The sequence below is a fragment of the Amia ocellicauda genome, chromosome 3, assembly GCF_036373705.1.
Source record: "Amia ocellicauda isolate fAmiCal2 chromosome 3, fAmiCal2.hap1, whole genome shotgun sequence".
Taxonomy (NCBI): domain Eukaryota; kingdom Metazoa; phylum Chordata; class Actinopteri; order Amiiformes; family Amiidae; genus Amia; species Amia ocellicauda.
The window spans coordinates 30,721,194-30,744,614 of NC_089852.1; the positions used below are offsets into that span (position 1 = coordinate 30,721,194).

The 23,421-nt window shown below is 47.1% G+C and overlaps 1 protein-coding gene across 4 annotated transcripts in view; it reads right to left on the reverse strand.

Moving 5' to 3' along the window:
* LOC136746497 (connector enhancer of kinase suppressor of ras 2) overlaps nucleotides 1–20,594 on the reverse strand; it is an 87,655-nt gene extending 67,061 nt beyond the window's left edge. For all 4 annotated transcript variants that reach the window (XM_066699030.1, XM_066699028.1, XM_066699029.1 and 1 more), the window contains exon 1: nucleotides 20,001–20,594. In XM_066699030.1, coding sequence (XP_066555127.1) covers nucleotides 20,001–20,064 — 64 coding nt within the window. In that variant the 5' untranslated portion in view covers nucleotides 20,065–20,594. The remainder of the gene's footprint in view (nucleotides 1–20,000) is intronic.
* Nucleotides 20,595–23,421: the final 2,827 nt, after the last annotated feature.

Genomic DNA, 23,421 nt, shown 5'->3' on the forward strand with positions numbered 1-23,421 from the left:
TACTGAGAGAGGCATTAATTGTGCATTATTTTTAATGAAGCTTTACTGCAAAGAGGGGAAGCAGTTGCCAGCCCGCGGTGTCAGCCCTCTCACTGGACACCCTTGCAGCTGAGAGAGGAGCTGGTTACACACGCTGTTCCCAGGCTTGACACAGGGTGTCCTTCCTCCACAGTCTGGGACACTCAACACGGCAGCAGTTCAGGGCAGGAGGACTCTTTACCTGCAGCCCAGTCTGCACAGCACAGCACAGCACAGCACAGCACAGCACAGCACAGTACGACACAGCACAGCACAGCACAGTACAGCACAGCACAGCACAGCACAGTACGACACAGCACAGTACGACACAGCACAGCACAGCACAGCACAGCACAGCACAGCACAGCACAGTACGACACAGCACAGCACAGCACAGTACAGCACAGCACAGCACAGCACAGTACGACACAGCACAGTACGACACAGCACAGCACAGCACAGTACAGCACAGCACAGCACAGCACAGCACAGTACGACACAGCACAGCACAGCACAGTACAGCACAGCACAGCACAGTACGACACAGCACAGCACAGTACGACACAGCACAGCACAGCACAGCACAGCACAGCACAGCACAGCACAGTACAGTACAGTACAGCACAGCACAGTACAGTACAGCACAGTACGACACAGCACAGCACAGCACAGCACAGCACAGTACGACACAGCACAGCACAGCACAGCACAGCACAGTACGACACAGCACAGCACAGCACAGTACGACACAGCACAGCACAGCACAGCACAGCACAGCACAGCACAGTACAGTAGAGCACAGTACGACACAGCACAGCACAGCACAGCACAGCACAGCACAGTACGACACAGCACAGCACAGCACAGCACAGCACAGCACAGCACAGCACAGTACGACACAGCACAGCACAGCACAGCACAGCACAGCACAGCACAGTACGACACAGCACAGCACAGCACAGTACGACACAGCACAGCACAGCACAGCACAGCACAGTACGACACAGCACAGCACAGCACAGCACAGCACAGCACAGCACAGCACAGTACGACACAGCACAGCACAGCACAGCACAGCACAGCACAGCACAGTACGACACAGCACAGCACAGCACAGTACGACACAGCACAGTACAGCACAGCACAGCACAGCACAGCACAGTACAGCACAGCACAGTACAGCACAGCACAGCACAGCACAGCACAGCACAGCACAGCACAGCACAGCACAGCACAGCACAGCACAGTACGACACAGCACAGCACAGCACAGTACGACACAGCACAGCACAGCACAGTACGACACAGCACAGCACAGCACAGCACAGCACAGCACAGTACAGCACAGCACAGTACAGCACAGCACAGCACAGCACAGCACAGCACAGTACAGCACAGCACAGTACAGCACAGCACAGCACAGCACAGCACAGCACAGCACAGTACAGCACAGCACAGTATGACACAGCATAATAAGAACTAAGAAACAGATGTATTGGCCTTTGTGAAAGAAGGGGACATTCACAGTTCACCCCACAGCTCTTTGTGACAGCGCCGGCCACCACAGAAGTCAGAACAGTTGCTGATACTGGACTCAATGAAAGAGGGTGAGGGGGTCTGGGTCTCACAGTTGCCACCAACCTTCTCTCATCTGCCAGGGGGGGAGGGGAGGAGCTATTTAAAATAGATATATATAAATAAATACAAATTAAAAATTCCTCACACCCATAAAAGGACAATAACACTGCTTGCCGATTCAACACCACATCACTTGTCACCATAGAAACTGTGAACAGCAGCCTGCCCGCTCCGATGCAGCAGAACGAACGCTTCGTCAGCAGAATGAGAACTACACTCTTCAGCGCGGGCCCAGGCTCCCACGCACTCTTCTCACAGCACCCCAGCATGGCTGGCAAACACGCGGGAGGAAGCCCAGCCCAGCCAGCAGCAGCAGCAACAGGGCACTGGCCATCCATAGACACACTCCGACCAGTACAGATACACTGAGAGATGCACAAGTGTGTTTGTTTGGGTGTGTGCGTGTGTGGGAGGGTGCATTACACATAAATGTGCACTACAATGAGTTATACTGGTGGAATTAGGCAAGAACAGATTTCATTTATTCATTTATCCATTTATATTATTATTATTATTATTATTATTATTATTATTATTATTATTATCTTTATTTTTAAACGTGAAAAGAATGAATGCTTCTCGATTCCAGTGCTAATCTACACAATGTGTAGAAATATTACATTTGCTTGTGTTTTTCCCTGCGCAGACTGTCCTGGGTGCCACAGTGCAGCAGAGCGTGGATCACATTGAAAAGAACCACAGCACCATTGTTGCCGCCCACCCTCACAACAGCACCGCCACCTGCCCCACCACCCACCCACGTCACAGCACTGCCACCTGCACCCCGCCCCTGCCACCCTGTCATGTTTTAGGCCAAGTGTTCGCATTTTTAAAAATCACCACAGAGAAACAGGGGAGCATGTTTTCATTAGGGAAATAAGCAAACAAATTGATAAATAATCGCAGTAATAACTGCATCTTAATTACTCAGGATGCGGTCATATTCTCCAAAGTGAATTATTTGGCAGCTTCCCCAGGGAGACAGAGCCGGTCTCTATTCAGAAGACAGCGGACTATGCTAATCTGCCTCATCCATCACTGTCCAGCCTCTGAAAGGCAAACTCCCAGGGTACAGAGATGGCACTGTGAAAGGGCAATTCTGAGTTGCTATTGTCTCATCCAACTTCCTCACTGACCCGCCCAGCACCCCAGGCAACACACACACACTCACACAATCATGCACCCACACTGCTTCACTCTCACACATGTATGTACACACACACAGATACATACACACAATCTCTCTCACTCTCATCCATGCACACACACACTCAATCTCACACACACTACACACTCTCTAACACAGGCACACTCTCTCACACACACACACACACACACACACTCTCTCTCTCACACTACACACTCTCTCTCTCTCTCTCTCTCTCTCTCTCTCTCTCACACACACACTCACTCTCCCACACATATAGTCACTCACACACAAACTCTCTCACACACACAGTGTCCTAGTAGCCAATTGCATGAAACTATAATTTGGTTTTCCTTTAGAAAAAGGAAAACACAGAGCAAACTGAACTCAAACTACTTTTCTGCAGCTGGCCACTGGTTCCTTGAAAGCACCTTTCCTTGTCACTTGCTGGTCAGTGATGAGGCAAACTGTGTAAAAACAAATATAAATGGCACCTTTTAACAATGCATGAATGCACTGCATTAAGAAAAAGGGTCAACAGGAAGAAAAACGAAGCCACCCCGTTCTCTGTGCCCGGTGAGTGATGGACGGACCGCCAGCATTAATGAAATTTGAAATTACAGCTTAAGCGCCTCAAAGGATGCAGGCATCAATGTTCGGTCTGGTCTGCTGCCCACGCAGCATAAATTACATGGGGAGGAAGCAAGTTAACAAACAAAAAAAAACACTTCCAGAAAACGAATTAATTGCTTTGCTTAGAAGGCAGCGTTATAACTTGTTCGCCCCCCCCACACAACACATTCACAGGGACAACTTTTCCTCATCCATCTGCCCAGAGCTGCTGGTGAATGCTGGGAGTGCAGAGCGAAACTCTCAGGCCTGGGTTAGCATTCCTGCCTTTGTGCAGCCCTGTTACGCTAAAACTACAAACTAAAGACAGAACGGCTAACGAATCAATCAAATCAACCAATCAATCAATCCAATACAATAGCCAGCGAGCTCCTGCATGAGCTTGTGCACCGCGATCCTCCGCTGACGCAGACCGTGCTCTGAATGGACACGCTGTGATTCGGGCAGCCTTAGCGGGACGGCCGTTTGATACACAGGCCTGCACAAAGGGTCGGCTGTCCTTGGACTCCATTCAGCCTCGACCAGAGCACAAGGAGAGCACAGGGATCTGCTCTGAGCCTCTTCACTCCTCAATAGAAGGAAATTTTAACATATACAAAAGCATGTGAGGTTACAGCATAGCGCGCCAATACATCTTTTTCTTTTTAATCAGATCTTTCTCTCCTGTTGGTCACTTCCTCCTTCCTGAGATATGGACGCACACAAAAGGCTGCTCATCTTGATATCGACTTGCTTTTGTCAAGTCATTAGAAATAAACAGAGAACGACAGAGACCGATTTAGCTCGGGTTTATGGCTCTTGTTGTCCACGCGCTTTGTTTTAATGCCAGTTTGCTTTGAGGTAAAGCGGTCCAGACAGGTCTGAATCAAATGATGGATTAAACTTCTTTGAGATATTCATCCTTCACTGCACTCTGTTTACTTCCCACAGCGCGGCGAGGAAAGTCTTCATCACGCCTAAACGCGCTTGTTTTATCTCAACCTCTGATCAAACCAACCCCCCCAAAACAACACTCACTCACACAATAGATTAATAGTGGGAAAGAAAAATCGGCTTTCAGGTTACTTCATCATCCTGGCAGCTAGTTTAGCCAGCAGGGCGGCAAAACATAGAATTACAGGCACATTTACTTCCAAGAGTCTTTAACCTTAAGGAAAAAGAAAAGCACATCGGTCACTGTCTGACATGACCGCTGCTCAATAAAGAGGCACGTTTGTTGTTTTGGGATGAAATCAGTGGGAATGGAACATGGAGGTGGGGGAGCAGGTTTAGTATAAATCAAGGCTGCTTTCGTCAATTATTATTTCTTTATTTAATAAAAAGTTTTGAAGTACTTAGAATGAATCCACAGTCCATCCATTCTGTCTGTGAGAAGAATCCCTCTGCGGATTAAATCCTTTTAGACCACGCGAAAACAAGGAATCAAATGAGGGAAAAAAGTGAATAAGCAAAATGCACGGATTGATTTTTCTTTTTTATGTTGTTATATGACAGCACTGCAGTAGACAAAAGGAGCAGAATAATAAAAAACGTACAAACAGCAGTTAATCTTTGAGTTTAGCTGTGGTGCAGTACAGCAGCTGATCTGTGGGCTGATCTCAACCACCAGCAGGCCAATGTATCATATTATACAAAGCTGCTAGAGAGATGGGGGGCAGTAATACGTAAGGAGCTCTTTCCTGATGCACAGGGAGCTCTCAGCCCCACTGTGCAGCCAGCAGACCACCGTGACCCGGCACTGCTCCTTTATAGTATCTCTGTCTGCCTGCTATTGCTGGGGTAATCAGTGCAGCTGCCGTAAAGAACCTGCTCCTTCAGGCACCGTTCAGGAAGGGGAAAATGTAGGAAAAGTGCACTACTGTGAACAGGTTGAGACCATGGCAATGTGAGATTGCTGCTGGAGTGCAGCTTCCTGCCCAGTACATATTTCTGAAAATGTTTTCGATTCTAATAAACAACAACAACAATAATCATAATTATCATAATAATAACTACAAAAACAACAATAATAATAAATAATAATAATCCAATGCCTGGTAAGTCAGAAAATCGATTTGATTGTTGTTTATTTGTGTATTTGTGTTTCACGGGCACTTGTACACAAGTCTTGTTCCTGTGCAATAAACATCTCATTAGTGCCACAGTGATGAAAGCTTCTCACTGGGGTGTGGGGGTGCTGTGGGTTTGATTTGATCGGGATTCCCTCACTCCGCGCTGCCACAACGCTAGAAGGGCGCAGCCAGGGGCTTTTGAATTTTTAAACAGCCATTACTTGGTTTCCCCTACTTCATTTATTTTAAATTGTAATGTTCTGTGCGTCCCTTTATTGCAATACAGGGCCCCGTTTTTTAATCATTGGGCTTTCGATCACAATTTCTTTCTATTTTTTGTGCCTGCTTCAGTGACTTCTTAATCGAGGTTTCTTACTGGTGCTTCACCAGTGTGCCCATGACTCGACAGTCACTCTGGCTGCCAGATGTGCAGAAAACACGTGTGTTTGGAAGGAAATATCAAGGAATAGATGCGTGAAAAGTGGCCTCTCTGCGTGTTTGTTGAAACGCAAGCGGTGCCACACCCAGCGATGCTCCTTTCACGAAGTTAAAATGACAGCTTGGATACGTCTCCTTAATCAAGATATACAGAAACGTAAACTTAATTGTGAAAACTTTTACAGACTATTGCAGTTACACGGGCATTTAGACTGAATCCAGAAACTTCAAAGGGCCCCAATTAAGGAATAAGGAAAACAAACAAGTGCCCAAAACACTACAAATGAGCTGCCCCCTCCCCTTCCCTCCCCACCACCTTTGAAGCCTAAAATCACGGTAATGAATTCTCTCCCATCCTGTAACGAAATCAGAAAATAATTTTCCTGTTATATTACTCCACATATTTCATTTAAATAGATCAATAAATAATACATGAACGGAGTGGAATCTACAGCGGTGTCTGCTAGGTCCGCAGCACCCAAGCCCTGCATGATGCACAGCATTCAGCGAATTGAAGAAGCCTGAACTGGGGGTTTGTCTGCAGAATTGAATCACCCCCCTCCCTTCCTCCCTAAATTCGTCCACCCCCCGTCTACCCCACAACAGAGGGTAGAAATAAATTGCTGCATTTACAGAAAAAAAGACCGGTTACAGATAACGCGAGGGGGGAAATCTGGGCTTTGTGAATAAGTCACTGGGCTTCAAGCTCACAGTTGTTCCCAATGGGATCTTGGTCTGACACCGTAGGCGAGTCTATTGCATTCTAATTGGGGACCAGAACTCGGAATTCCAGTGGTGTTCCACACAGAACACATATCTAGTTCATTATTCCAATGCAAAACTGAGAATGTGCTTCATCCTTTGCCCATGTAATTAATATGCTAATAAACCACTAATATAGATTAATTTATATATATACATATATGATGTGAGCCAAGAAAAGCCCTCAAATGAAGAAAGCCCAAGCCCCCGTCAACCACTGATGCATTACCAAAAAAAAAAAAAAAGGAAAGCAGAAGTAAAATAAAGAATAAACATCTCTTGGATAGTAGCTATGGGCAGCCCTTGAAATTTCAAATTAACGCTTCGAAAGTGAATTTGCTCTTGGGTTTCAGATCTGTGACTCAGCTATGACTCACTCTAAGCACTCCTACTTACCACAGAATGAAAATCACAGAAAGCCAACCAGACACCCACGCTGGACAGTCTCAGCGCGGTGTGACAGCAAAGCTGCAAGCCGACCAGAGGGGCAGGGGGGCAGGGGGCCGGGCAGCTGTGGGTGCTGTGCTGTGGACTGCAGGAGAAAGCAGCACAGTACGCTGCACACTGACCTGCAGGCCCCTGTTTACAGTACTGGTAAAATTTCCTCTCATGTAAACGCTCCACAGCCCCGCAGAGACACAGAGACACATACATGGGCACACACACACACGAGGGTACTGTATCTGTGTTAACAAACTGAACATTTGTATACGAAAGCATTGATGAATAATCCGGTGACGCAATTATTCTGATTCACACCAAAAAAAAATGAACGAAGACTTTAAGCAAATGACCACAAAATGTTTCTTCCCATGAAACTATATATATCCAAACTAACACTAGTGTATGTGTTATTTATTGTGTGTCTGTCTGGTCAGACACTGAGAACTAGAAAGCAGACTCTACTTTAAATTCCGCCTTATGTTTTATATATATACACAAGTTTTGTGTTTGATTTTGTGGAAACCGAATCCACGGCACCTTGATGTTCAGAAGCGAGAGCTCAGTTAGGATGCCATGGGCAGATGGCAGTGCTGCTTCCTTTCCCTGCACACGCATCGCGCCATGGATGTGCCGCCAGGCCGTGGCCCCCGGCCTTCAGGGATCATGACTGAGCACGGAGAAGCACGCATGGCGCATTATGATCTCTCATGTTCAAGTGCAACAGAGAAGCAGCTGGCTTATGAAACATCTGTTACTCGCCTCGATCTCGGGGAGAGACGCTGGCAGCAGACGGGCTCTCCTGAGAGATTAGATTGCTGGTGGGCCAGTACAGAACTGAGAGGCCTGGTCAGGAAACATGCGGGATCTTATCCTCTGTTTAAGCCCAGATTATTCAGCAGTATACATTTATATTGGAAAATAAACTGTAAATAATGTGCGTTTTACATACAGTCTATATGTCAAACATGTTTTGAAAAACACCTCACAACTAAAAAAGAAGCACTCATGTCAAGGCTAAAATAAATTCCAGCCATCTTAACTGGGGGAATGCAGAAAATGCACACACGAGGACATGACCAGGCAACTGAGAGACTGAGACACAGAGTCACCCCGGGACTGACCGGAGAAATCAATTATCAAAACCCTGTGAAGCTAACAGGATGTCCGCTTGCACCTACACGGTTAACAAGACTCCTTGGGGCGCAGTCCAAGGCACAATAAGCAGAAAACACACACCCCTATACTATTCATTCATTTATGTTAGGAAGTTGAAAAGCTTAGCCTAACACAACCAGTCAGCTTTGGAAGTGAAATACTTGAGGACACTTCACCGGGTCTGCCTCACCCTGCCAATTGTCACTCAAAATATGCCATTAATGTTTCATGAGTAAGAGATATACACAGACCAGGCTGTGCAGAAAGCCCTGGAGACCGGCATGAAATACTTTGAATACAGAAGAGCAAAACCACTTCATTGTTCTGGCATCAGCAGACTGGGCATTTACTCAGACAAACATCTAAGGGAGGGGCGGTCCTAATCTGAAACGAGCGCTGAAGTTAATGAATGGATTTAATATCAGATAACAGAGGGCAAAAATAGAAGCTCTTGTTTATAATGTTCAATCGCTGCAATAAATTGTTTGACTGAATTTAAAACAGAGATAACATGACATAACATTAAGAAAGCATTAACCCAACCAGATGAGTCACAGAGCCAGGATCTGTCCTTTAAAGATTTCCTGTCGGGACGCCAGAGCAAAAGAAAAAATAAGTAGTGGAGAATTATGGGAAACCCAATGAAAAGAGGGAAAAAATACATTTTAGTTTCAATTTTCTTATTAACAAAGGCAACACCGCAACCTCTCCATCTGAGCTGCAGATCTGACTGACAGCTCACAGACTGGGAGGCCCCCCGCTGTCCCCTGCGCCATCTCCTTGGGTTCACAATCTCAGTGAGCGCAGATTTATAACTGCAGAACCGCAGGCAGGGTGGAATCAGACACAAAAAGAAGATGCGGAGACTCGCTCTCACTCTCTCTCTTGTTTTTTGTGGCAGTCTGTTTTTCGCAGCAGCATAGTGGGTTTCCTTGTGTGCCTGTAACAGTGGTCCCTCTCAGTCACCCAGAACATTTAACTAAGTCTCCAGTGGGATTCCCAGAGACCCAGCATTCCAGTTCCACTTCCCTGCTCTCATCAGAGATCCCGACTGGGCTCCAGGTGCACCAGGTGGGGGGAAAAGGCATCTTCCTGACATCCCCACAAAACCAGTGAGAACACAGCAACCTAACCATCAGACCTCCAAGGCCTCAAAGGATGAGGGTAGGCTTTCTATCCGAGTCAATCACACCCAGAGCATGGAAAGCCAAGCACAGAGGTTCAGACCACCAATTTATTAACCTGTGTCGAACGTGGCCAGAAAACAGAGATTTAATCCCTGTGGTTTTGGAGAGAGAAACACTCAGAGCCAGGAAACCAGAGCCCCATTATGGTTGGCATATTAAATCGCCATGGGACCCCTTCACACACACACACACACACTTTCTATCTCTCTCTCACTCACACACACACACACACACACACACTCTGCTGCTCTCTGTGCATGGAGCGAGCGTGGCTGACACACTGCATTAGAGAGATGCTCGCCCGCGTGCCCCAGTAACCAGGCTGCAGCATTCTGCCTGGAGCTGCCCATGTGCAAGCAAAGCAGCTCACTCAGCCAGAGCCCTAGACTATGAATGGGGGCCTAAACGGGGTTCTACAGGTTTGGTGTTCAGTAAGACAGGACAGTAGGAACGCATCATCCCTTGGGCTAACAATAATAATGACAATTTCAATGTATTTGATAACCGTGCAATGGCTACCCAACAAATCCTCATTCCCTTCACAGGCCGCACATTCCCACGGCCAACCACAGCCACAGCCACAGAGTGGATAAGCCTCGGGACAGTGAGGTGGGATAGCAGGCAGCTTGCAGTAAGAGCTGTAGGAGTCCGCGTTAAAACTCACACAATGCACTGAGCAGACCAAGCTACCAGTGGAGTGGGCACATTAAACAAATAATTAAATATACATTTAAATAAATACACAAGAGGGCCAGGGACAGTGCAATGGTTTCAAATGAGAACATGAAGCTCATACAGACTCTGAATGAGACCCAAGCAAACTAGAAACCCCCTTTGGTGCCTAGGTAAGGTCCCATTTCCTGACGGGAGCACACGCCCACGCTGACTTTGTCTTCAATTCCGTTTAAAATAAGTAGACAATGCAAAGCAAACAGAATGCGGTGTACACAAAGAAAACAAGAAACTACTGCATGGATCTCAAAGTTGCTGCTTTCTTAACTGTTAAAACTTGAGATCCATCAACAAAACCTATTTTCCCTGCATCCTCACAGGCAGGGAGTGGCAACAGTGAGAGGGGAGGGCAGGGTGAAGGCACAGAGGCAGAGCGCAGGCACGGCAGTATTTGTGGAAAGAAGATCTCCACCCTGTGATGTCACAGTAGATTCCCCTTCTCACAGACCTCCCTGCGGTTAGAGCACACTGGCGACAGAGACACACCCCGTCACATTCAGTGCAGCGTGTCTGTGTATTTATTTATTTAACCTCTTTCAACAGCTACTAACTTAGAAATATCAACTACTGGCAGAAACAAGTCTACTACTTTAGTTTTCTACGAATTGAACTGTTGCATTTTAATAATCCAGACCTAAAAGATTAATTGTAAAAAAGGAGAATATGTCCGTTTTAACTCAAATAGATCAAAACTGCAAAAAGTGGAAGATGCAGATTGCTTTATAATGATTTATAAAGTTTATTGACTCGTGATGTGGTGCAAGTCTATCAGCTTGATTGATCACTGTCTGTTGTTCTCATTCAGACATGCAGAGCTGTGTCTAGCATCCTTCCTCACCCACAGCTATGCAGCATTCCTCCGAGTCCGAGAGAACTCACGAACCCCACATGGCACAGCTGTACTTAACACAGAACCACAACCCACAACAAACTGTTCCTCCACGCACGCACCCACGCACACGCACGCACGCACACACACACACACACACACACACACACACACACACAGCACAGAGCAAGCTCACGCCCCAGACCTCACCACCTTGTACTCCAGGGAGAAACTCTGCAAATCCCACGGCTACAGTGAGGAACAAAGCACACATCCCAACATCGCCAAGAGCACTGTCTCCCCACCATAAGTGAAAGATTGAGACCTGGGGATATTCATAAAGGAAAGAACTTAAATCTACCAAGGGTTTTCCTTTCACAAGTTCTTTTAAAAAACCCTGAGCCCAAACAGCTTTTGATTAAAAGTAAAGCTGCTTGAGAGAGAGCGAGAGGGAGAGAGAGAGAGAGAGAGAGAGAGACATATAAAGCAAGTCAAATCAGTGATTTTTACATGCTACAGTATGTAGAAGGAAACTCTGCAATCCAAGTGAAGTGAAACAAGGTCACCTCATTATAACTAAGGACCATATCTTGAAACATCCTATGTTGATATGTGAGATAATAATGAAGCTTTAGAGCTCTTGTGAAATTTAAAATTTATCAGGGGAGGAAACCAATCTTCTAAGAACATCCAAATGCCCCCAGAATCACATTACATAATACTCAGCAAAACACAATAGCTGCAATTATGAGTTTATTTTGAAGAGTGCCGAGTCACAGCAAGCTCCATCTAAAAGGCGATTTCACGTGTATTTTTTAATTCTAAAATAATATTAAAAAAAAAAAAATGGAGTTGCGCCAATCTACTGTGCTCAACCAAAAATGATCAAATTCAGAGCACAATCAACCAGCCTTTCAATCCTAATTTACCAGTCTGCATATTTACGAGCGTACCTAATGAACACTGATGTTCTGCACGGTGGGAATGCAACATTTCTAATGCGGAAGTCAACAACAGCCACGACGACTGAAGCAGTGCAAATGGGAACGTCATCCCGACCCAAAGTCCCCCGTGTTTGGCATGGCAGGGTATTCCAGGACACGGAGAGAGCGACACTACTTCGGTTTCACCGCATATTTATTATTTATCTGGCTGATGGCTTTGTCCACGACCGCTTACATTCAGCAACAAATACATTAAAAGGTTGCGTTAGAGGAAACCGAATATGAAATAAGTTGCGCAGTCCAGCAAAAAACAGCAGCAATTACAGAATCCCCAGTGGATGAAGCTTGCTAGGGTTGCTACGCACGAGGCCTGACAGGATGCAGGGACGTTTGTAACATACAACGCAGTTTATCAAATATTAAACACATTCAAAAAGACTGAAGCAAAACGTAACGCATGTAGCTGGACTTGAGAGCAGCTAAACAGACATGGAAACCAGCATCCAACTGTTTACACCATCCAGGTAAATGGCTGCTTGGCGCAGGGCTTCTCATCCACGGCGTACGCGAGGGGGGGGGGGGTTGCTGCAGGCACTCAGTCGGCCTGTCAGTCATTTAGCAGGGAAAGCTGCCCCTTCCCGGGAGAGCCTCTGTCTGCTGGCAGGCGATCACGTGCCGCCTTGCTGAAAATCCACACGCCGAGATGTCAACGGCATGTCACCTTTTAATCAGAGGAACCGAGCAAACGAAAGCCTCGCCACGCTGCCGCTCTGCCTCCTGCTCCCTGAAGGCCAGGCTCCGACACCCGGCTGCGCCTCAGACGCGGCCACAGTGGTCTAACCGCACTTGACAGGGCGGGCTAACTAGGGCACTGATGCGCTGATTTCTAGCTCGACCCGGACCAGAGACACCCTGGCAACAATGGCAGTCCCAGAGGAGGACACCAAAAGAGCTCCACTGTATGGGCATCATCAGCAACAACACACCGACCTCCCCTCTCCACACCCCCACTGACACCGCCGCCCGGCTGCATGCACCAGCGAGACACACACACTCTGAGCATTTCTAATGGTGTGTGGTTGTCCCACTGGTTGACATCTCCTCCCTGCAGATGACGGCATGGCCAGACAGGTTCTGTAGTCTGGTCTGTCAGCAGCTTCTGGAATTAAACAACACCTATAAGGGTGTGTGAATAAATGATCAAAGGCACTGGGGCAGCGGTCAAGAAGAAAAATTATAATAATACAAAAACAGTTGTTCGCAGAGTACTTCATGGCCTTGTCCTTCACGTGCTTCCTGCAGTGTTGCACTGCATGACAAGCCTTGTGGCAGCGTGCTCTACCATACTGCAGGGTAAAGTGTGACTCTTCGATGGCCATCCAGTTAGTGAGACAGCTGTCCATTGGCTCGCTCGTAGAGTTAGCGCCTCACAGGGCTGAGAGTCCGTCAGTCGAGAAGTGCAGCAACATGCTGTCAGAGGCCGTGGGCAGCGTCTCGCCCGTCACATGCCCAAGCTGCCAGAACGCCTGGCCTAGGACTACCCTGCTCAGATCTGTGTGGGAAAATGCCCAATTATAGCAACAGCTGTGCTGCCGAAGTCTCTGTCCCCAACTGCACAGACATCTGGAGCTCAGACTCAGGATAGTCATTGACTTGCTGTTGGGTTTTCTGTGGCAGTTTTTTGTATCTTCCTTCACACTGGCACACATCTGACCCTGGGGGGGGGGGAGGGGGAGGCAGGGAAGGGAGGGGTCAACAAGCTCTTTAACTCGTTCTCCTCACACTGTCTCTCTCTGCTTTGTGGGAAAGAAAGGTCAGGTGCACAAGCCACCGGAAACCTTCTGCCCACAAAGCAAGCCCCACTATACGATACCAAAGCGCAGTGACACACACTTGAGCTACTCAACTGGCAGCACTACAGAGTGACCCCATGTGTTCATAATACGGCTGTGTAATTAAAAGTTTATCCCTTTTGCAGAAGATCATCCTTTAGCATAACAAAGATGGGAGGAAGTGAAATATAGCCACCGCAGCTTCTCACGCTGGCAGCTGCAGACCACCGTTCTGCGGTGACTCAGGATTAAGTTGCAACCGAACAAACGTGAGGGTCGCGAGGGGTCACGGCCAGATTGGCAACTTCAAAACATTAGCTCAAAAGGTCATGACCCTTATCCCTCTTAACAGGGAGCTTGATGGCCTTGTTCACAGCCCTGCTCTCCTGAACAGGTCAGGGTAAACACAGCACACTCGCAGGGAGCAGGGAGCAGAGAGAGAGAGACAGGGAGAGACACACAGAGAGAGAGAGAGAGAGAGAGAGAGAGAGAGAGAGAGAGAGAGAGAGAGAGGGGAGAGATAAATATCCAGGTTCCACTGAATGTACTGAGCTCTGAATAACTGCCACACATTGTGAAAAAAGAAAATATGACATGGAGAGAATTCCATTTCAATGCGCCATATATTAAATTTCTGTTATGTTTTGTTTCTCTGTTGTTATTTTTTAATAGTGAATAAAACATGAGTGTGAATTTTCATTACAGTACTTAATTGAAAAAGCTACGTTATGCTCCTTGCATCCCCCACTGTAGTAAAGCACTATGAGACAAGTGCACTGCTCAGAACGGACACACTTTAGTGTGCACGACTTGACCTGCTTTTTGAGTCAGGGGGCCACGCTTGCCTCTCAGTTGCATCAGTGACAAGTGCAGCGTTCATTAGTCCCCACGAGCATCAAGAGCTTCAGAAACCGCCATTTCAGCGAAACCCCCATGAATTTTAATCACCGTTCCAAACGAGCGAGACTTGAGCGCGGCAAGACGGAGCCGAGAACACACTTCCAGTTCCATTAAGGCTCGGCTCTTGAACAAAGGCATGCTTTTAAGAGTTGTTAAATTCAATACCGCCGAGTGCCAACAGCTGCAGAGACGCTGCTCAGTCTCACAGGAAAACACGTTTTCCATCCACTTCACAGGCAGCGGACAGGTATTCTCTCCAGGGGGCCCCAAGATAATCTACTCCGCACGTTCTGCGTGTCGCCGGGGGAACAGGCACCCTTCTGAGGGAAATTCCATTATTCATACATGTGTCAGGACAGCCACACTGCCCACTTTATGTCGGCTTAACAGGCTAGCATAAGGCCTGTACCAATGGCCTGGCTTTTCATCCGAGCTACACTCAATGATGTCCACATCCCTTGCGGAACCAGAACACACACTCACACACAAACACACATGCACAAAACATACACGAAGACGCACCCACACACATACACACGCACGCATGCACGCACCTTTTATTAGCCATTCCAAGACAGACTCATATGGTACTTTATGAACTGTATCACCCCAAGCCCTTGAGAACAGACAAACACAACTCCTGCAAAGCTAAAATCCCTAATAACAGTTATCCCTAATGGAAAATTAACTGTGCTATCACCTTGCTTTCCCAAAAGTAATGTTCCAAATAAAAATAGGAAAAGGAAACATGAGAGAGTTTGACAAACCTACATTAGAATACTATACAATAAAAAGGGCATGTTCTGAGGACTGTAGATGTTAACAGAAAGCTTTCCAGCACTGTACTTACAGTGGATTCAACTCTTTCCACTAGCCTCTTCCAGCCCACAGCACATGAATGCTTTATCAGTGTAACAGTCCAGCAGGAAGAGGGAAGCTTGGTGGAATGGGATGCTAGTACTATCAAAGGACTGCCAGCCCATTACTGCCTGCCTCCTCAATCACATCTCCAATTAGTGAGTCAACAGATCTGCAAAAACAACTCCACTGCAGATTGAACCAGGAGTAAAATCTTAAAGGTTAATATGATACTGCTTAAACAATGCAATCAGTTGTTTTTAGTTATTTTAATTATTAGTAGTCGTAGTAGTTTTTTTGTGCTTTTCAGCTCCATTGATGTTTTTTTGTGCTTTTCAGCACCATGGATTCAAAGCGCGTGAAACCTATCAAAATACATGAAAGAAACAATCCAATTCTGATGAGAAATTCAGCCAACATGCAAAACGAAAATCATTCCAGAATCGAGGATGAATTTCTAGCATGAGTTACCGACAGATTTCTTTATTTGTTTCTGTTTATGAAAAAATATTGCAAGTGAAGCATAAATTACACACACTGAGTCAACAATATCACAAAGCAGCAGATGAATTAGTACCACACTGTACACTGGCATTACCTTCCCTGATATGGGACCTCGAAGTTGACAAAACCCTGGGTTGACTGAGGCGACCAAACATAAATCTCCATCTGCCAGGTGGGTTTATTTCTGCCTTTAAGGAAGACGGATGAGTGTCCAAATGAGAAGCTAATGCCAATAAAATAATATTTGGCCTTGCATCCACAGAGGGGAGACACTGAACATGGCATCTTTAATACCAGTGAAAACAAACTGCAGGATGATAGGAGCAATAACAGGCATTGTTTGAATACTATGACATTTAAAAAGAAAAGACAGCGATGTTGAAGAGAGTTTTGTCTTATTAAAACAGGCTCCCCCAAATACAGGGGGCATGTTCATTTTTCCTCTCAACTGTCCAGTGACCCTAAACATCAGCCTGCTGCCCGAGCGTATGCCTCAGGCCCTTCTTCACGCACAAGACCGGGGGTCCACACCTCAAAGTGGCGGGATGTCACACACACACTAGATCTCTCTGTCAAGGCTGGTCATTTTAATAAGACAGCCCTGAGTGCCAGTAATAGGGCCCAGCTCTGTGACAGACTGCGTCACCAGGCGACTGGTGTGAAAAGTCATGTGGGATGTGCAGTCCTGTCCTCTTTTATCACTCTGCTTCATAAGCCATTTCCTGGCTCAACATTCAGACATGTTCAAGAAGTGGGCGCTAAGGAAACAGAACACTGTGTTTTTTATTTGATTTTATCCCCCACAAGTTCTTATTCATCGCAGAAGCAGAGCTCCGACACTCTCTCTGTCTTGTCATCTGGAGAATTTAATTGAACAAGATCCGTTTTTTTTTTTCTCCTACAGAAAGTTTAACGTTCTTAAATTGCAAACATTGTCTTTACGTTCCTGACAGATTGCACAGCAAATATTTCGGCTGCGGTTCTGTGTAACAGTCTTGACAGTCATTAACAGTAAGAACTGGAAGCTACACCTAGAGCTGAGCCGTGGGCAGGACTGTCATTTCCCCCCCCACCCTCCTCTGGAGCACAGAGCGGGAGTGCAGACAGACTCAGAATAGAACTCCCTGTTACATAAATCCTCCCAGAAGACTGTGCATGGAGACTCATTAAACGCTGTGCTGTGGGATTCGGATCTCTGCAGGTCTCCACCAGGCAAGGGCTGCCATTAGGCCATGTCTGCGACTGGTGCTGTTATCTGCTCGCACTGTGCTGTACGTGACATTGTTTCATAAAGCCCAACAACTCTTAATCTGACCTCTTGGCTTCCCACTCAATGGCAACTCAAATGCTCAGTGTATATCCATTTTCATCGGCCACTGAGTCAAAAACTTACCATCTGCATCTCTGTGGGGTTTTTTGTGTGTTTTTGCAACCTTTGCCACTGCCAGGACAGACTTCCTTCTGCGTTCGGACACCAGCGAGTTGTTTGTCTGTCCTTACGCACACTGAGCACTTTCGCTGCACGCCAGTGCCAGCTAAGGATTCAACACGGTGAAAAATAAATCAAATCAGACAAATGAACAGAATCACCTCGGATTTTGAAAGAATCTCCTACATCACTCGCACTGCATCACTCCCTGCCTCCCCCCGTGCACCTGCACTGCAGAGACTCCTCTGTGCTGGGAGTCCACCGTGTCCCATGTTTCACAGTGCACTGCTCTTGCTATACTCTGGGCAGGCCCATCCCAGCTGACAGTCACAGACTCAGAAAGAACAAACACCAGCAGCAACAAAGGCAAGAAAGGGCCACACACATGATGTGACCCCACTACTGACAGACAGACTGTGAAAGAACTACAGCTCCCGCCATGTAAACCCTTGCCCAAGGTACAACAAAGGCTTTGGGGGCTCGTCTAGGGTTTCCCAAGAATCCTTTGTGCCCGCACCCATTCCAACACATGCTTCCCACGCAGACCCATCAAACCGGTGATTCGAGGAGTGGGGTGATTTTGTGTCAGTGTGTGTGTGTGTGTACTTTTCACAGAAGGTCAAAAGTATAACCTGGTCCACCACAGCTGTAATCTCATTACCTCCGGAGGTGGACACAACCACATCGCACTGTCTCCCTGCAGCCTCAGCCAGGATCTTTCAGAGAGTAGGCTTGAGTGTCACATGTGTGGGAATTCCCACGCCCCCTCCCACTCCCACAGCAGAGCGGGGTCTGTTTACCAAACCTACTTACATTGTGGGCACCCACTCGTACAGATCTCTTCCAGGTAAACCACTGCGCTCTCTCTCTCTCTCTCTCTCTCTCTCTCTCTCTCCAAAGAGCTGTACTGGGGATGAGTACACACACAGGCAAGGACATTATACTGAAGTAGCTCTAATAGCTAATCACACATCTGACAATTGTAAACGGGGGTGGGGGGGGGCTGGAGTTGTCTTCTATCAGCCACACAGTCTCTCTCTGACGCCAGCATTATATCATTGGGCAAGTTTTTTAAAGGCAATGAATGATCATGATGTGATGGTGCAATGTTTATATGGGTTTTATTTGTTTATCATTTGAACAAGATGAAAATAGAGAGAATTTAATTCAAAACTAGTACAACCTCCTAAGTTAACAGGCTCAGAAAGTCAGCCATTTTGCTATTAAACAGAGCTGAAACAACAGACTAATTATCTGTAAACTTCTGTAATTATAACTGCTCTAGTATCTAGTACAACTAGTACCTTTTTTATGAAAGAGGTGCGTATTTTTGTATTTTATTTGTAACAAATATCTGAACACCGTCCACTGTCACTGTGAGATCCAGCCTGCCTCTGCTCTGGGGAATATAGCGCCTCTCACGCCTCCCCAGGGGCGCCAGTGGTCCGAGCGCGTCTGCACCTCCCGCCGCGCAGCCCCCGCTGTCACGAGTCCTGTCCTGCAAACTATGCTTTAGTTTATCACTTTGTATAGTGTAACTTTGTACTTCATTCATGTGTGTGTTCGTATCTCCCTTAAAGCACGCACAATCCGCCCTTCCTGCATCCGCACAACAACACCCCGCTCTCCTGCTTCCTTGGGGGTCACAGCACCGCGATTACGCACGACGAGCCACCGAGCTCTCCATCACCTGCGCAAGGGCACTGGACCTGTACCGGCCGGCTGACCGGATCTGCTCTCGGCTGCTCGCTCGACTAATGCCACTCGACGTCCACTGGCGGCTGTGCTTTACTCTGTAGAGCCTCCAGCAGCTTCCCTGCACACCTGTAGGCGATAAGGTGCCAGTGGGCACTTTGCCAGTCTTAATGTATGATCAACGGACGATTGATTAAGCAAATATAAGAGATGCAATTATGATAGAGTTAGTCAATTAGACAATCGATAGCATTTAACTAAGAAAAGAGAGGGAGGGAAAGAAAATGATTTAGATGTGTACGAATATAACAGATAGAGGCAGCATGCGTGGGCAACCCACTATTACAATTACAACGCAAAGGCTACATGAAATGATACGTAGACAACGCATCTTGGTGATGTGTAACATTAATTTATTTATTTATTGCGCATTTATAAACACCTGTTCCTAGATTAAGCAGGTGACACAGGCAGTGATGAAAAACCTAGGCTACTCGCCCATAAAAGCAATACCTGCTTTTTCTGAGACACAATTCATACCCAATATTATTATTAATAATAATTATTATAATAACTCATGATTCATATGAATAGCGTTAAAGCACATAGAACAACACAATACATTTCCCCATCAATATACACCACTGATACTCAGCAAACCGATTGTATAGAGATACCTTCACTTGAACACCCACATACTGCAAATCTCAGCGCAACACTGCTGTGCCATATGTGCGTGCATGTGTAATTAGTATTCATATTAATAGTAGCACTTATTCTGGTGAGAGATCATAAAGAAAAACGTTACCTTTCATCCAATCGACTACTTGACTCGGGGTCCATTTGCTAACAGGTTCCATAATCAGTGCCATTGGGAAAGTTTGGGCAGTTTTCGCCGGACAAAAGGGGCAAGAAAAACGTCTAAAAACCCCCAACCCCACTGTTCCGATGTGTAGCTTCAAGTCGCCACTTTAAGCTGCTGTTGCCGCTGGTTTTGCTGGTCTGTTGTAAAGTGTAGTTTTGCTGTGGTGTGCGCAGCGCAGGCTTTACTCCTCCTCTCCACCGGGTTTCTGTGCAGAAGCGCTGCGGTCAGTTGCGCGCATCTCGCCGCGGCGCACAGCCCGTCTCCAGCGGCACTCAGCCCGGGCAGCTCTCTTATTATTCCAGGCAGTCCTCCCCCTGTCTGCCTCCCTCTGTGTGTCTTTTTCTCTCTCTCTCGGCCCCTCTACCCCTCCTCCCGTATGTGATCAGCCTGGTTTTAGGGATGTCTCAGAAGCACAGAGGAATGAATGCCATATGTTGATTCTTGGAGGAGCGCATCGCTGTTACTGCCGCTGAATGCACTGACGTTGATGCACGCCGCTCACCGCTCGCTATCCGCTGACATGCCTGCTTGCCTGCCTCCCTCTCTCTCTCCTGTTACACACTGCTTGCGTTTCCTCAGCTCATCCCCTCTCCCTCTCTCTCTCTCTCTCCCTCCCTCTTCTCCGTCAGTAGAACGCACCCTAGTGGAGATGGGGAGCGTAGCAGCAGATCACATTTCGTGCATCTTCGGAGTACAGTACCCACTATTGCAATGCATCTTCCGTCCATCTGCGTGGGGGGGTTAAATCAAAACAACGCAGACTGAATTCAGTTAACCAGCACCGTTAATGCCCAAATTGTTCTCATTTCCATTTCTCTTGAGTATGAGTTTCCCCCCTTACGACTTTGTAATGATGCGTTTACTATTTGACATGAACCTACTGTCTGTTGGGAATATCCGAATTCAGAATTCTGTGCGTGTCCTTAGTTTTAAGTTACAATACAAGAATGGTCCCTTTTGAATTAAAGCCCGATTTAATCTTTCCATTTTGTCAAGCAAACACTGTGCGCATGCAAAGAACTGCGAATTGTTTTCTCAGGATTATGTTTTTTATTATTATGAATGTTATTATTGGTAATTGTAATCATGGTGTAATCATGCAGATAATGAATGAAGACAGACAAGTCCTATGGCTATGAGAAAAGCATGGGCTGTCACTATGGCAGGGAATCGGGTCCGAATCCTTATAATAAGAACCAGGATCAAACCATCTGAGCTGTCCAGCCTCCATATATCCACATGCTTTTTATTTTGAATTGGCACATACATTCCCATACAGGCACACAGACACAAACACACAGTGACACACAGTGAAACGCAGATATGACATCTTTGGAATTGAGGATACTACCCAAAGGGGGAAGGGCCTCTGTCGTTACCACGGGATCTGTGAATGGAAGTTATCTACCTGAGCTGCCTATAGACCACTGTACTCCGTCACTCAAGCAGTCCCCACCTCTCCGGCCCGCGATGCTGCCATGGTCGGCCTGAACGACAGGATGGACCAGGTGATCAAGCTCCTTCACCTCCAGGCAGTGGCCCGAGCTACACCATTCCCCCTCCCTCCGCCTGCACCAGCCACAGTGGAGCTTGAGCTGCCACGAGTGCCAGTCCCGCTCATATCCATCGAAGCGTCGACGCACCACCCTTCAGGGCTCCAGCTCAGAGGCGCTACAGGCAATCGAGAGAGCGGAGTAGGAAAGGCCTGCCTCAGCCATGTCTGCCACAGTGGGAGATGACCTTCCTCCTCCTCCTCCTCCCAATGCACCAGGGAATTCCTGGTCCTTGTTCAGTGCGCTGAGGACCCAAGGCCCCACAGCAGCCTCCATGGGCCTTCCTCCTGCTGCCCGACTTCTTGGTCGAGGTTCAGGCATCCTGGGGTCACCTGGCATCCTCCCCTGCCCCCCTAAACCCCTGTGCGGCAGTGAGGCTTTCTGCCGCATACAGGGAACGCAGGAGGCAGGTCTGGTGGCCGTTCCTCTGTTGGACTCCATCATTACAGCCATGGTCTCATCTCCGCAGAGCCCCAAGACCACTCCTGCCCTAACAGATTAACCCTGGTATCTGAGAAAGAGGATACTACCCAGAGAGGGAGGGACTTATGTCGTTACCATGGGATCTGTGAACTGAAGTTATCTAACAAAGCTGCCTATAGGCCACTGTACTCTGTCATTCAAGCAGCCCTCCCCTGCTGGGTATATACAGTGACAATTACAGTGACTCAGTCTCTTTTTTGTCAGAACCCAAAAGGCTCATGCGTGACCTTGCAGTGTTTGGGTGGTATCCTCTATTCGCAACCTAACGTTCTTCAATAAAGCCAATAGCACAAAGAAGACCTTTATCATTGTGCCGAGGCCGGACATTGCAGAGCAGAGAAAGACCGTGGGCGTCTCTGTATGGGCTAGCCTTGGCAGACGTGAATCACTGAATGTGACTCCTGCCTGGGAGACAACAGACCTCATACAGAGTCAGCCTTGAGCTGCAGCACGCCGGCAGAGATGGATGCTTTTGTGCTCCACAAGGTTAGGTGTCGGCGTTCGAGCACAGATTACAGGAGTGGAGAGACACAGAGCGGCGGGCGTGTCGTAATTGATATTTAAAGTGACACGCACACGCACAAGGACACACACGCACGTCTGTCAAGTCATTTCTCTAAAGCAGGCCGGAGCAGCCAGGGGCCAGGCTGCCTGCCGATATCCCTGTGCAAACACCTGTCCCACCTAACAAGGAACTGGAGACAGAGACACATCTAGAGCACCAGTGGAATATGATTCACTATGAGGGCTGCGGGACTCTTTGCCTTCCACAATAGTACAGCTGCTGTGTGTTAAGAATTGTGACCAATATGATCCCAGCATCACAGGATGAGATGCAGTTAACTGTTACAGGTAAGTTCCTCATCGCATCCTTCCAGTACATTTCCACATTAATGATCTGGACTCTGGGATAGTTAGCAAACTTGTCAAATATGCAGATGATACTAAAATAGGTGGCTCAGCAGATACAATCTCGGCAGCACAGGCTATTCAAAGGGACTTAGATAATATTCAGTCGTGGGCCGACACCTGGCAGATGAAATTCAATGTAATACATGCAGGTAACAAAAATGTCCACTATAATTACATTATGGGGGGAATAGAACTAGAGGAAGTAACGCATGAGAAAGACCTAGGAGTCTACGTGGACTCCTCACTTTCTCCATCCAAACAATGTGGGGAAGCAATAAAAAAGGCAAACACAATGTTAGGGTATATTGTCAAAAGTGTAGAATTGAGCACAAGGGCAGTGATGTTCAGACTGTACAATGCACTAGTTAGAGCTCATCTGGATACTGTGGACAGTTCTGGGCTCCACACTTCAAGAA